This window comes from Vicia villosa, linkage group LG3 (assembly GCF_029867415.1).
Source record: "Vicia villosa cultivar HV-30 ecotype Madison, WI linkage group LG3, Vvil1.0, whole genome shotgun sequence".
NCBI classification, from domain to species: Eukaryota; Viridiplantae; Streptophyta; class Magnoliopsida; order Fabales; family Fabaceae; genus Vicia; species Vicia villosa.
The window spans coordinates 66,957,892-66,970,544 of record NC_081182.1 but is presented as its reverse complement, the minus strand read 5'-3'; the positions used below and the strand labels follow the sequence as shown (position 1 = coordinate 66,970,544).

General features: G+C 35.3%; 3 protein-coding genes across 3 annotated transcripts; 1 reads left to right on the top strand and 2 right to left on the bottom strand.

Annotated features, from left to right (window-relative positions):
• Nucleotides 1-853: 853 nt before the first annotated feature.
• Nucleotides 854-1,318, top strand: LOC131658249 (E3 ubiquitin-protein ligase ATL4-like). The gene has a single exon (XM_058927563.1). The coding sequence runs from the start codon at nucleotides 854-856 to the stop codon at nucleotides 1,316-1,318; it is 465 nt and encodes a 154-aa protein (XP_058783546.1).
• Nucleotides 1,319-2,712: 1,394 nt separating this feature from the next.
• LOC131661753 (protein DSS1 HOMOLOG ON CHROMOSOME V-like) lies at nucleotides 2,713-5,574 on the bottom strand. The gene is made up of 3 exons (XM_058931364.1): nucleotides 5,436-5,574; nucleotides 5,167-5,273; nucleotides 2,713-3,052 (listed from the first exon to the last, which is right to left on the bottom strand). The coding sequence occupies exons 2-3, from the start codon at nucleotides 5,255-5,257 to the stop codon at nucleotides 2,922-2,924; spliced, it is 222 nt and encodes a 73-aa protein (XP_058787347.1). The 5' UTR covers nucleotides 5,258-5,273; nucleotides 5,436-5,574; the 3' UTR covers nucleotides 2,713-2,921.
• A 2,797-nt stretch (nucleotides 5,575-8,371) lies between these two features.
• LOC131661752 (U-box domain-containing protein 18-like) lies at nucleotides 8,372-11,495 on the bottom strand. The gene has a single exon (XM_058931363.1). The coding sequence runs from the start codon at nucleotides 11,402-11,404 to the stop codon at nucleotides 9,332-9,334; it is 2,073 nt and encodes a 690-aa protein (XP_058787346.1). The 5' UTR covers nucleotides 11,405-11,495; the 3' UTR covers nucleotides 8,372-9,331.
• Between the last annotated feature and the right edge of the window lie 1,158 nt (nucleotides 11,496-12,653).

The window sequence follows — 12,653 nt, the reverse complement described above, 5'->3', positions numbered from 1 at the left end:
TTTGAGTTTTGATACTTTAATCAACCAACCACTAAATAATCGAGCCAAGGACCATTAATTTGGAGGTTGAACTGTATTATTCCTCTTAACCACTTGATGCCTATCTCACCAATAAAACTATTCTGCACTAGTCAACATTTCTTCTTTTGAAGTTCCTTAAAAACAAAGAAGAGTTAGAATTATGCAATGATAAGGATCATTTGCTAAATATAATTAAGGCCTTAATTAAGAAATTGGAATTTAACAACAAAGACAGAGACAGGACTTGAACTAGCCCTGTGAGGCTCTGTGTACCAAACATTGTTATATGCTACACCCCACCATGTCACCCTGGCTCCTCTATCAACACATGTAATGTCCTAATTAAACTATAGTTTTAACTTTTTTTATGACCATGATATGTCGACCAAGTATCATATCATTCACTGTTGTTTGAATACACAAGTTGGACTCGATACTCTCAACCGAATTTTCTTCATATCCATTTTTTAAGATGTCTGAGTCTCTTATCACTCTGACCATCCACGTGTTATCTATTTTAATTTGAGTGTATGAAGACGCATTTTTTTAAAGTATGACAAAAATTAAATGTTTATATAACAACAACTCAATCATAAAAGCAAACTTTCAGCTTTCTTTGTATTTTTCTGATTAAAAATAATAATAAAAAACAAATGAGTCACAATAAGAACAGCCAGCCAGGTAGATTGCCGTAGCTACTACAAATATGTGATTGAACCTCTATATTGTCGTGTTGTCATTGTGGAACAAACAAAATTGTATCATAAGTATGTTTGAAGTTGAACCTTGTCTTACTTTTTTCACTAGCTGAAACTAAATTACACTGAAAAATATGGTAATGGAGATTGTCATTTCTTTGATAATCTTATTCGTCGGGATAGCTATTCTGGTTTCTATCCATTTCTGCATAGTTGGAAGAGCTTTTACAAGGGATAATAATAGTGCAAACATTCAAGTCCAGAGTAGTAGTAGTACTAGTACTAGCAGAACTACAAAAGGAATGTTTGGTGACAATATTGGTGACTTGAAGAACCTTCCTTGCTTTGATTATGTGGAACAAGAAAAAGGAAACAATAATCTCGTCGACTGTGCTGTTTGCTTGGAGAGTTTTAAGGTTGGTGATGCTTGTAGATTGTTGCCTAATTGCAGACACAGTTTTCATGTTCAGTGTATAGATATCTGGATTCTCAAGAAACCATTTTGTCCGATTTGTAGAACATGGGTTCATTCAAGAGTAGTTATGAGAGAAGAAAGTGCTGTTTCTGAGTCTGATATTGTAGAAATTGAAATACCATAGAGATTCTTTTTTGTTGAAATCCTCAGGTGTAATGGTAAGATCAGTAAATATTTGTGTGATTCTGTTTTATTGAGTTACTGTTCTCTACTAATTGCAGTGGTAGAATCAATTTGGTTTCGTGCCAAATGTAGAAAGAGTCAAACATCATTCTCTCTGTGGTTGGTTGTGAAAAGCTTATCCATTCAAATTGCTGGGTGGTGTTGTTGTCAGGTTTATAGTTGAAATAATAGGAACCACTACAAAAGTAATAGTACTTGTTTCTGTCTTTTCGATTTGGTGAATGGCCAAATTTATTGTTGTCTGTTTGTGGCCATGCGATTTATCTTGATCCTTTTGTTGTGGTTCTACTTAGTACGCATGCAACGTTTGGTAGAAAATTTTGACTTGTAACTAGCATATAATTAAGCATCCTGCAGTCATGAAGTTAAAACTATTAGCTGACAAAAAGCAAGGATGGATTATGAACGAAAAATCTTAAGCAATGAAAGTGAGCATTTGATCAATGAACTCATCCAAATTAATCATTTTCGATAAATTGTTCGACTTGCCTTTACACAAAGGATCAAATTCCGAGTTCCAAATCCTTGGAACTAAATCTTTCTATTTGGCATTCATGGTTGAAAATCATAGCCTGGAAATATAAGTGTACTACTGTTTTCCTATAGTTTTATTTTTAATTCAGACTGGTTACCAAACATAATGAGAAATTCATTGACAATTTCATTACAGCAAGTCAGCAACCTAGATCTAGTAAGTAACTGGAGTTTAGAAAAGTCACATCCAACTCGATTAAGATTGTGGACCTTAACAATTGTATTAGTTAAGCAATCAAATATTACGATAGTATTTCTCACCAACAATTTCAAGCTTAAATCAATAAACCAGGAGAATATCTATAGAGTTTAGAGTTAGAACCACAGTAAACTCTTCATAAAACAAAGACCCGTGCGAGACAGGTGACATTTATTGATACAAAGAGGGCTAGTAACACATTGTTTAAAACACAGTTAAAATTCATATGAATCCACATAATTTGATGAGACACCTATATAAATTTCAACCACTTGAATATAGTGTCAAGAAATTTGTTAGAAAGGGCATTCGTAGCATTATCCTTATCAACATGGTAATGAAGAACCTGCTCACGTACTATTTGACAATTTAAACTTGCATTCAAAATTTTTCCAGTTTATATAAAAGGTAGGTAGAGGCAGCTTTGGGCTAAAGGCAAACAGTTCGACCCAAAGCTCAAACTGCCGAATATGAAACTCGTAAAACGATCTCAACTCCAAAACTCATTAAAACTTTAAGCACGCAGTAAAACAACAATAGTGTAAAACGCATAGTATGTAAAGCCAGACGCCAGCAAATTCTATAGAATCACAGAACTTGACTGAAAAAACAAACACAGTACACAATAATTTCTATGCAAATGTTTCAAAGAAATAACATGTCAATTATGTCCTTGTGTTCGGCTCTTACTCACATTTCCTTCCTAACACAGCATAGTTTAAGTTCTTTTGAAGGTAGGAAAACACCTTAAATACCTAAGTTGTAACTCATTACACATGTTATATCAAACAATCATAGCCAGCAGGGGGGTTTATTTCTTCTCAGTAGTGCTCTCCAGCTCCCTTCTCAACTGAACAGAGAAATCATCACTAACATCATCATCATCCCAATCATCCTCCCACTGTTGAGCTATTTCTTTACCTTCCTCCTTATCATCCCACTCTGTAAGTTGTAAAACAATAAAGTGCATAAAGAAACATTAGATTGTGAGTGTGAATTCAAAACCCCCAAATTTCAAGTTTTCAAGCAAACCAAGTTGGATAGGCAGTATGCACAAAAATACTTACAAATGCCATTATTGGCAACTGAAAATTTAACTAAATACAATCCAAGCAATTAAATGAAACATATTATCTGCACCCTAAAAGTGTTTGTTTGTGCCTAATGAGAAACATACAAAGTTTGGCTTGATGTGTGTGTGAGAGAGGATCTATGGAGACCAGGTGTGAAAAATAGAAAATAGCAAATTTACATATCCAATAACTCTGCATACAAAGCAGTGTTGTCGATGGTGGAGAGTCAAAATCCCGCAATACCAGCCGCTTTGCGGCACCTTTAGAGCGGATAATGGCGGAGAAATCCACAATATCGGATGATATTTACCTTGCGGCGAGGCCAAAAAACGCCATGTATATCCGCCATATGGTCCGCCATGGCCGATATTTGATCATACTGCTTGACAATTATACAAAACTTTGGACAATTCAGACATGTGTAAGTATATATATAATTTAATAGTAGATATTTATATTTAAAATAGCATCTTGTACATTTGAATAGAGCTATGTTGTTAATCTTAATCCCAGATAGCATCGCAAAGCACTAACCCCCTAAAATGCTTTAGGCTATGTATGGGAGTTTGGAGGGGAAGGGAGGGCTTTGAAAAATAAGAAGAATTGAGTGAAAAAGATAAAAAGATTTTGGGTAGGAGGGTTTTGGAGGGTTTGAGTTTATCCATAACACCAAAAACCCCATAAAATGGGGGAACTCAAAAATTGTATTGAAGGAGGGTTTTGGAGGGTTTTGTAGGGCCTACATAAATTTTCCAAATATCTTTTAGGTTGTTATAGTATTCTGAAAATTAAAAATTTAGTAATGATAATGACTCTTTTATCATTCTAAACAAAATCATTTTTTCAAAAAATGTCAAATATTTTTCTATATTTTTTTAAAATTTCATTTTTGGAAGCTTCCCCTCCCCTCCCCTCCAAACTCCCAAACATAGCCTTAGTGGATAGTGGGATAGCCGCTATTGCGAAGACTAAAACTAGTGGGCAAAGTAAACATAAATACTCAAAAATTGAAATTTTTAAATTTAATAATTAAAGAGCCTAACATATAGAGCTATGTTGTTAATTCCAGATATTGCTGCAAAGCATTGACCCTCCTAAAATGCTATAGCAGTTGCAGGATATCCGCTATTGCAAAAGACTAACAACCAGTCTGAAAATTAAACAATTAATGATCAAAAATATGAAACTTCATATTTATTTTATGATCAAAAAACCTAAAGTATAGAGCAACATAACTTAAAGAGAGAAGAAGAACATTTCATCATAACTGAACAAAAATTAGGAAGAACATGTTGATTGTTTGTGAGCAAGACCATATCAAAATGAATAATATTACTCTTTAAATGGTCCAAATTGACATTTATAAACTTCAGAAAAAGACAGTTTTAAGAAAAAAAGCTGAGGAATTTCGCTCTGAAACCCTATTAGAGTCTGCGGCAGTGGTTTGGACTGGAGCCTCAATTAGAGGGCACTATAACCGCTATTGTTGATAGCAGCTTGCAGGCCAAAAGTGCCAAAAGCGCCAAACCCTAACACTACTACACTATTCCGTTATATTATAACGCAGCGCTATTGACATACATAAAGTGGTGAGAAGCGGTATCAAATAACAAAAGGAGTATTCTAGTGGTTTGGGTTGGTACACTGAAGTCTAAAGTTCAGTCCCTAACTGCTTAACATTTCCCCTTAAGAAATTAACTACCAACATTGCAAAGAAAAATTGCATATCAAAGTTCTAGAAAAACGTTGTTACTAGTAGCAATTAATCGAATACCAAACCCACATCATTACACAATGAAATCCCTAATTTGTCAAACAACCGACTCCAACCATGAAACAAATAAACGAATTGTGAAGCATTTGATGATATCATCATTGAACAATTCTCAAGATCAAATCTGATAAAGCATTTAAGAATGAATAACGAGCAGAAACAAAGAAACAAGTAAACCTGAAACAAAACCGAAGATTAGTGAATTATACCTTCATTGATTTCAAACTCTTCGAACTCATCGTCATCTTCAAAGAGATCGATCTTGACATCTTCAGTAACAGCCTTTGTTTCAGTCGCCATAGATGAATCTGAATCTGTAAATTATTCAAACCCAAAAGCGCACAAATTTGTAAGGAGTGTGAAGAAAACGAAAAACCCTAATTTTGGTAAAGCGGTATAAGGCGTGTCGTTAAATTAACAAATACTGTAACAAAAATCATAGAAGCAGTAACTGGAAGAAGAAGAAGAAAGTGCTCACTAGGTATTGGGGGAATAGAAACTACGATTGATCCTTTGAGTGTTCGCTACTGATGAGATTAGAATTATTTTCTGCTTGGAAAGGAAGTAAATAGGGTTTGTGCGTACCCGTGAAATATTTATAATAATAACAAATATTCTATTTTTTTTTTTCTTCTTGATTGATATTCTATACTCTTATGAGAGAAGAGGATGTGGTGTAAATTTTTTTTATTCTACTGTTTATAACTATAAATAATAAATGTGTATTGTGTGTTTTATATTAATAAGTGACAATTATTTTGTTCTAAAAAATACTATAATTAGAAAAAGTTAAATATAATTAAATGTAATAAAGTCATATTTAAAATTTCGATACATTGAATGCACGAGTTCTAAAACAATATTTTTATAAATATCTCATTAACTTATGCCCTGAAAGCACAAGTTAGTTTTTTCCTTACTTTTTTTTTTAATACTTTTCTTTTATAGGGACAAGAATATTGCTCCTATTTGCGATACTTTTGTATTCAAATTTTTATTTATTTTCTTCCTTTTTATTTATTTATCAAATTACATTTTAAAAGAAGCCAATTTTAAGAATGAGCGATTTATACGGTAAAAAAAAAGAGAATGAGCCATTTATTGTTATGCCCTACTATAATATTCGTCTCATACAATTTTTAAATATTTTTATTAAAAAAATTGAGATATTAATTTCAATAAAATATAAAATAATAATTGTTCTGGTCTGGGCCAGGATTCGTCCCAGTCTACTTTCGGCCCAATTAGACTTGGAGGCCCAAATCATCTCTAAGCCCACAGGGAGTAAACAGTGCTCGGCTCCTTGGAGACCCTACAATGTTAGAGCACTGCAGCGCATGCTCGGCGTGTGATGCTCCCCGCGAGCATCCCATCTGACGAGGACTTCCCTCCTCGTCACGACTCACGTTTACAAGGCACACTCCCTGCGAGCGTTCCTTCCACCGAGGACATTCTTCCTTACGGCTTTACGCCGAGGACCCTCCTCCTTGTAGGGTTGCTTCACATCCAACCCCCTGAATAATACGGAGTCCACGTAGTCCCTAAAAGATCGTGTCTCCCTTAAACTTCGGAGTGGTTGACCGGGACGGAGATCACGTACTCGCCTCCGATATTTCCGTCCAGAAATCCTGGCAGTCTCCTAATTGGGTCTGGGTATCCAGTCTAGTAGCGAGATCTTGGCCCAGCGCTGAGGCTATAAATACCTTCTTTTACTAGAGGGTCAGGTATTCATTCTTTTCTATCCTTAACCTTGTACTTGCGCTCTGTTGCTCGTCTTCTTACTTTAGCATCGGAGTACCTTGCAGGTACACCCCCCAATTCACTGAAGATCCAGTTCCTTGCAGGCCTTGAAGATCCATCTGATCAGGTAAGATCAATAATTATGACAAAAATTAAAAAAATATTATTTATCATAAATAAATATTAAATGTCAACACTCAATAATTTTTTTAAAAATTCTTTAAAAATGGAAATCTACCGTGAAAAGAATATACTTTGGAAAAGTTTAAAAAAAAAACGTCTCTTGACCTCAAACTTTTAAGGGTATTTTGTGTTTAAACTAATCAAATCCTAACTAAATGTACCTCTTCTTTTCATTGAAACCAACTATTCTCTTTTTGGAACTATTTTCAAATAATCAATTGTATCTTTAGTAAGTCCATTCTAATTTTTCAATCAAAAAGTATACTTCTGGTCTCTTTTCCCTTTTTCCAATGTGGTTCCAATTCAAAATTTCAATTTGAATTTTCAAATTTCTTCTGACTCTCTCTCTCTCTCTCTCTCTCTCTCTCTCTCTCTCTCTCTCTCTCTCGTCCTTTCTCTCATTCTCTCTCTTTCTCGTCATTTCTCTATTTCTCTCTCTTCTTCTTTCTCTTCTTTATGAACCATAATGATACCATCTTTTTCCAGCAACAGATCTAGATCATCTCCATAACACCTTGCTAACGAAGCTCTAATCTAACTCGCTAAAGTAATCGAATTCGATGTGATTTCGTATCTTCTTAAAATGAAGAAGATGCACGAAATCAGGTTTCGGAAATCCTATGAAGATGAGGAAGATGCACGAAATTAAGGTTTCAGAAAAGCATCGGTATCAACTGCTTTAAGTTTCTGCATTTCAGGTGATCCATTTTCGTTTTTGATTTTTCGTGGAAGAAGACTATCCAATTTCTCTCTAAAAATGTAAACAAATGGCATTTTGACTTTTTGGATAAAAAATAATCAAATGATTTTCTTTTAATGCGGCTAATTTTGTGGCCCACGATGATCTAGGAAGTTGCAATCATGATGGTGGGTACACACATGTAAACTGATGTAACTGTTAAGTGGTAGAGATCATGATGAGGATGACATATGCGAGATGGCTAGAACAATTTCGAGAGTTTGCTAAAAACATCACCTTTCTTCCATATTGCAAACATGATCGAAGATGGCATTTCTGGGAGGCATTTGTTAGCCTGTAATTTTCTATTCGAACACATTCGACAGCAGTGAAGATGTGAGATAAAAACACAGGCTAAACACAAGTAGATGAAGCAAGTTTTCGATACGAAGATTACAAGATTCAACTAGGGATTCTTGACAAATGTAGTTAAAGGACTTGAAGGTGTTTTTCAACAGAAGTAATGGTTTTGCAGCAGTTCGAGAACAGAGGACACGTGGAAGCAAAACAGAGGACATAAGATGACGTAATAGTGTGTGTCCGATGGTTGGGAGTTGAATGTCGTCGACGGTTATTACTACGTATTATATAAGTAGTTTTCGTCTCTGTTCACATTTTTCATTGTTGTTCTCTACAAAATTCAAAAATCCAAGTTACAGAGATACTGAATTTATGAGAAATATATGAGTTTGTGTTCCATTTTTAAGCATTTTATTTGATTGCTTTTATCATTTTCTTTCATTTACTATATCTTTCAAGCAAAAACTGCATTTTACTTATTGCTATTTTTATCCCATTGTTCCACATCCAAACACTAAATTTCCAAGCATGAATACATTTTCTCAAACTCTTCTCAAACTCTTGGCACAAATTGTCCTTAGAATTTTTTCGACTTTAATTCTTTAAGTGAACGAAAAAATTGTGATTTGATTTACTAAAAACACCAGTAAACATGGCCTCAAAGAAACTGATTCGTCAATTATCTCACCTGATCCAATACTTATCGGTCATGGGTCACAGGCGAACCTGTTAAGCCACATGTTGATGAATAAATGAAATCATCACAAGTCATGAGATTTTAACCACATTCCCTATTATGGAGGATGACTTGCTCCAATAACCCCCCACTATCTATCAATGTTAGGGGACGCATTGTCTGACTAATAGACATTTGAACCAATCCTCGTATTAATCACTTAACCATCCGTATTAATCACTTGCCCAAAGAGCTTAATCCATAACTAACCCAACCATACAATTGAGGGATGGATTCACTTTGTTATAAATCATAACTCAAAAGGCCCTCTTGCCCATGTTATCACATACAAAACATCCTTTATTGTACTTACCACAAATACAACACCCAATTTAAAACTCTACGTGCTAGTGGTCCAAATACTTCGTAAATCTGATCAAGATAATTCAAATAATCCTCTACCAATTGGTACCATCCTTCACGTGCCTATAGTCTCTCAATGTTTCAATAACTATTCACGAAGAAAAGGCATTATGATTGGCAACTCTTTCCATGTTGGGTTTCAGCCCAATCCGAGATTAGGTAATTGTGTCACACACTCTGTTTTCCAAAATTTAAATGTAGGAAAAGCTGAACCTAATCCAATTGTAATTTTTATGCTAAATAAGAACTAAGATATCATATGTATGAATCTATACTTATCTACAAGGAGAAAAAGAAAGAAGGTTCAAACTAACTAATTCAACTGAAGCAATCTTTGGTGTAAAACAGAAGTGCCCAAAGTTTTCTTCTCATCAAATTCTTGCAACACATTGATAAGTTTTCGTGCTTTCTTTTCCGCTAGAGGAGTACCATCCGTTAGAATCGCGTAAAGCAAAGGCATAATCACAGAACCATCTTTCACCAGAACACTAACAATCTCATCACCAATATTAGCACACAGCGATACCAAAATGGAAACACAGTACTCCTTCTCAGCACGCGAAGTTGCAGATTGCAAAATTCCAACCACCATAGACAAACCCGAAGCCTCCAATACAGCACGCGAACCGTCCACATTCTCCGCCAATGCTACCAAAACCGCCAAACAATCACTAACAACATCAGATTTCTCCCAAGAAGTTAGAACACTAACAATAGCAGGAACAGCACCAGAAGCAAGAACCTTATGATGATTCTTAGGAAGCAATAACAATCCGAAAATCGCATCCACCGCGGTCTTTTTTCCTCGGATTGTTCCTTTCTTTATCAATTCCACTAAACCAGAAACAACCTTTGAATTTTCACCTATTATTTTTCTATACTCTTTCACCGAAGTGAGATAGAATATTACACCAGCTGCTATCCTGCGAGCTTCTAAACTATAACCTCGTCTGAGAACAGTAACTATAGAATCTAAACCTCGACTCTCCATGATAACTTCGCGACCATTACCATGCTTTGAAAGCTTCAAAAGAGCAAAAATCGCATTCTCTTGCGTTGCTGAAGCTAAAACAAGATCAATCAACGGTGGCACAGTTCCCATCTCAATCAAACACGCAGTATTGAAAACATTTGATTTCGCGAGTAATCCAATCTCATAAGCTGCTTTGTTTTTCTGCTCATCTGTTCCGAATACTAATCTCTGAGCAACTGACCACGACGCGAACTGTATCGCCTGTGCTGCTGCAGGACTACCAGGATTAACAGTTGTTACAGTTACGCCAACGTGTGATTTAGTTCGCGAAACTGAAATTCTGTTATCGTAACAGAATTGTTGGATAATTCTTTTGAGAGCTGTGTTGGGGAAAAACTCTGTGGAAGCGAGTTTTTCGCCTGTTTTCGGACAGGTTATGCTTCCGGAGTTAAACCATTGTTGAATGGAAGCTCTGTTGTATGTTTGGCCAGTGGAAACGGTTACAGGATCTATCATTAACTCGAGTGAAATTGGACAGCGGTAATCATCTGGTGCGACGCAGCTTGACATCTCTACGCTGCGCCTGCACCTGGTTTCGGATCTGTTACGGGTTATTGATTGAAAATCGAGAGTTTCGAAAAGAACCGCACGACAGTAGCATAGAAAACATTTCAAACTACTCAATAGAGAAATCTCTTTCTCTGGTTCTTCTGGTTCTTGTTCATGTTCTTGTTTAAATTCTATTTGGTATTGGAGGAATTTGATCTCTTCGTTGCAATCTAACCAAGTTTTGATTTCGAGGTAATATAGTAATTGTTTGATGGAATCCACGCTTGGTTCGGTTCCTTTTTCGAATTGATTTAGAATTGAAATGACGCGTTTGGTTTCGCGTTCGTCGTTATGGTCGAGTACAAGATTGATTGTTTCGGTTTGTTTGGTTAGTAATTGAATTACCTCTTTAACCTCGTCGCATACGTCGACGAGGTTGAGTGGTAACGCGTGGAGAGATTCTGCGACGGAACGAATGAGAACGTGAAACTGTGTGGCTATGAATTGGGATTTGAGGAGTAACCATAGGCGTGCGTTTTGGAGGGAACAGTCTTGGAATAAGAAGTGGATTTTCTGGAGGGTGAAGTGAAGGTTGGAGAAGAGAGGAATGATTGGTTTTGGGATGGGAGAGGGATGGGATTGGAGGTCTTGGAAGAATATGAGAAGAATTTGGATTTGGCGTTTTGTTTCTCGGGAGTTTCGTTTTTGAGTGGGGAAGGAGTTTGGTTGGAAAGTGGATATGTTTTGGGAGAGAGTGATTAAGGAAGTGAGGAGGGTTGTTGGAGAGATGGATTCGCAGGGGTGTACGGCGGGGAAGGATAGGGGACGGCGGTGGGTTGGAGGTGGACGGATGTTAGGAGGCATTTGAGGATTTGGAGGTAGGGGGAATGAGAAGAGAGTGTTCTTGGTATCTCATTTCCAAGGAGAATGATGATAGTTGAATTTCAATTATTATATGATGTGGTCAAAGAAATTTTTTAACCCTCTACAATTTTTTGACTTTTATAGAAAACTAAAATGGTTTTATTTTTTTAATATTAAATTAAAGTAACTTTTAATTAAATCTGAGATTTTGAACTGTTTAAGAATTTTTTTTTATAAAAAGTTTGTTTAACATAAACATATAAAAATATAAATAAAATATTACCATATATCGAAATTAGGATCAATAATTTATATTTATTTAACTCAATTAATATTTATCAACTAAGCTACTTTACCCATCAATTTTTATTTTTATAAAACATTTAAGAACTTTAATAAAATGATAAATTAAATTAAAAATCAAAATTAAATCTTGAAATTATTTTATATATGAGATACCATGAAATATATTTAGTGTGTTAACTTGATCCAATCTAACATGTCAAGGGATTAAGTTCTGATTAGACAAAGCTTGCACTACAAACAAGCTGTCAAACTCAAGCAAAATATGAGTTCAATTATTTTTAAGAGTTAATTTCGCTCCCATTATTACCCCAATGAATTTTGAGTACAATGCATTTTGAGTGCCAGTAAAATTAAAAAAACTTCTAAAATGTTCACTTCTTGAGTTTCGAAAGATGCCACCACAGGCTAAGGAGGATAGAGTCCCAAGAGCCATGTCATCTAAGTTCTCTTTGATCTACCCTAGAGGAGGAGGCTGCCAGAAAACATCAGTAAAAACTGGAGGATCATAAGGGTGCATTTTTATGGAGAAGACCTTGAGGATAGAGAATTCCAACATTTAAGTGTTTAAATTGATGAGATAAGTGCCACTATAAATGTTATAACTTATGACAACTACTTATAACATTGTTCATAAGAGTTTTTCAGCTTATTTTTATAATATCTTCAAGTTAACTATGCTTTATTTTTGTATTTTAATTCAAAGTATGAAATACAATATAACGATAATAAATTTATTTATGTTTATTTAAATAGGCAGGCTCGATAGGCTTAAAAGGCTTTTTATATGACCCGCGACCTAGCCTTTTTAGCTAAATAAGCTTATAAAAAATCCTAAGTCTTTTCTACTTGAAAAAAATCTTGGTCAGACCTGGCCCTGTGTAGGCTAGGCCATAGGCCTCTGTTAGTTGGTATGGCTTATTCCCACCCCTACCTGCAAGGTTAG

What these genes read in the sequence shown, in the direction of transcription:
- LOC131661752 (XM_058931363.1), bottom strand. Translation starts at nt 11,404, where the DNA reads ATGCCTCCTAACATCCGTCCACCTCCAACCCACCGCCGTCCCCTATCC.
- LOC131661753 (XM_058931364.1), bottom strand. Translation starts at nt 5,257, where the DNA reads ATGGCGACTGAAACAAAGGCTGTTACTGAAGATGTCAAGATCGATCTC. An exon ending in AGAGTTTGAAATCAATGAAG is followed by an intron (nt 3,053 to 5,166) that starts GTATAATTCACT and finishes TACAACTTACAG; the next exon opens with AGTGGGATGATAAGGAGGAA.
- LOC131658249 (XM_058927563.1), top strand. Translation starts at nt 854, where the DNA reads ATGGTAATGGAGATTGTCATTTCTTTGATAATCTTATTCGTCGGGATA.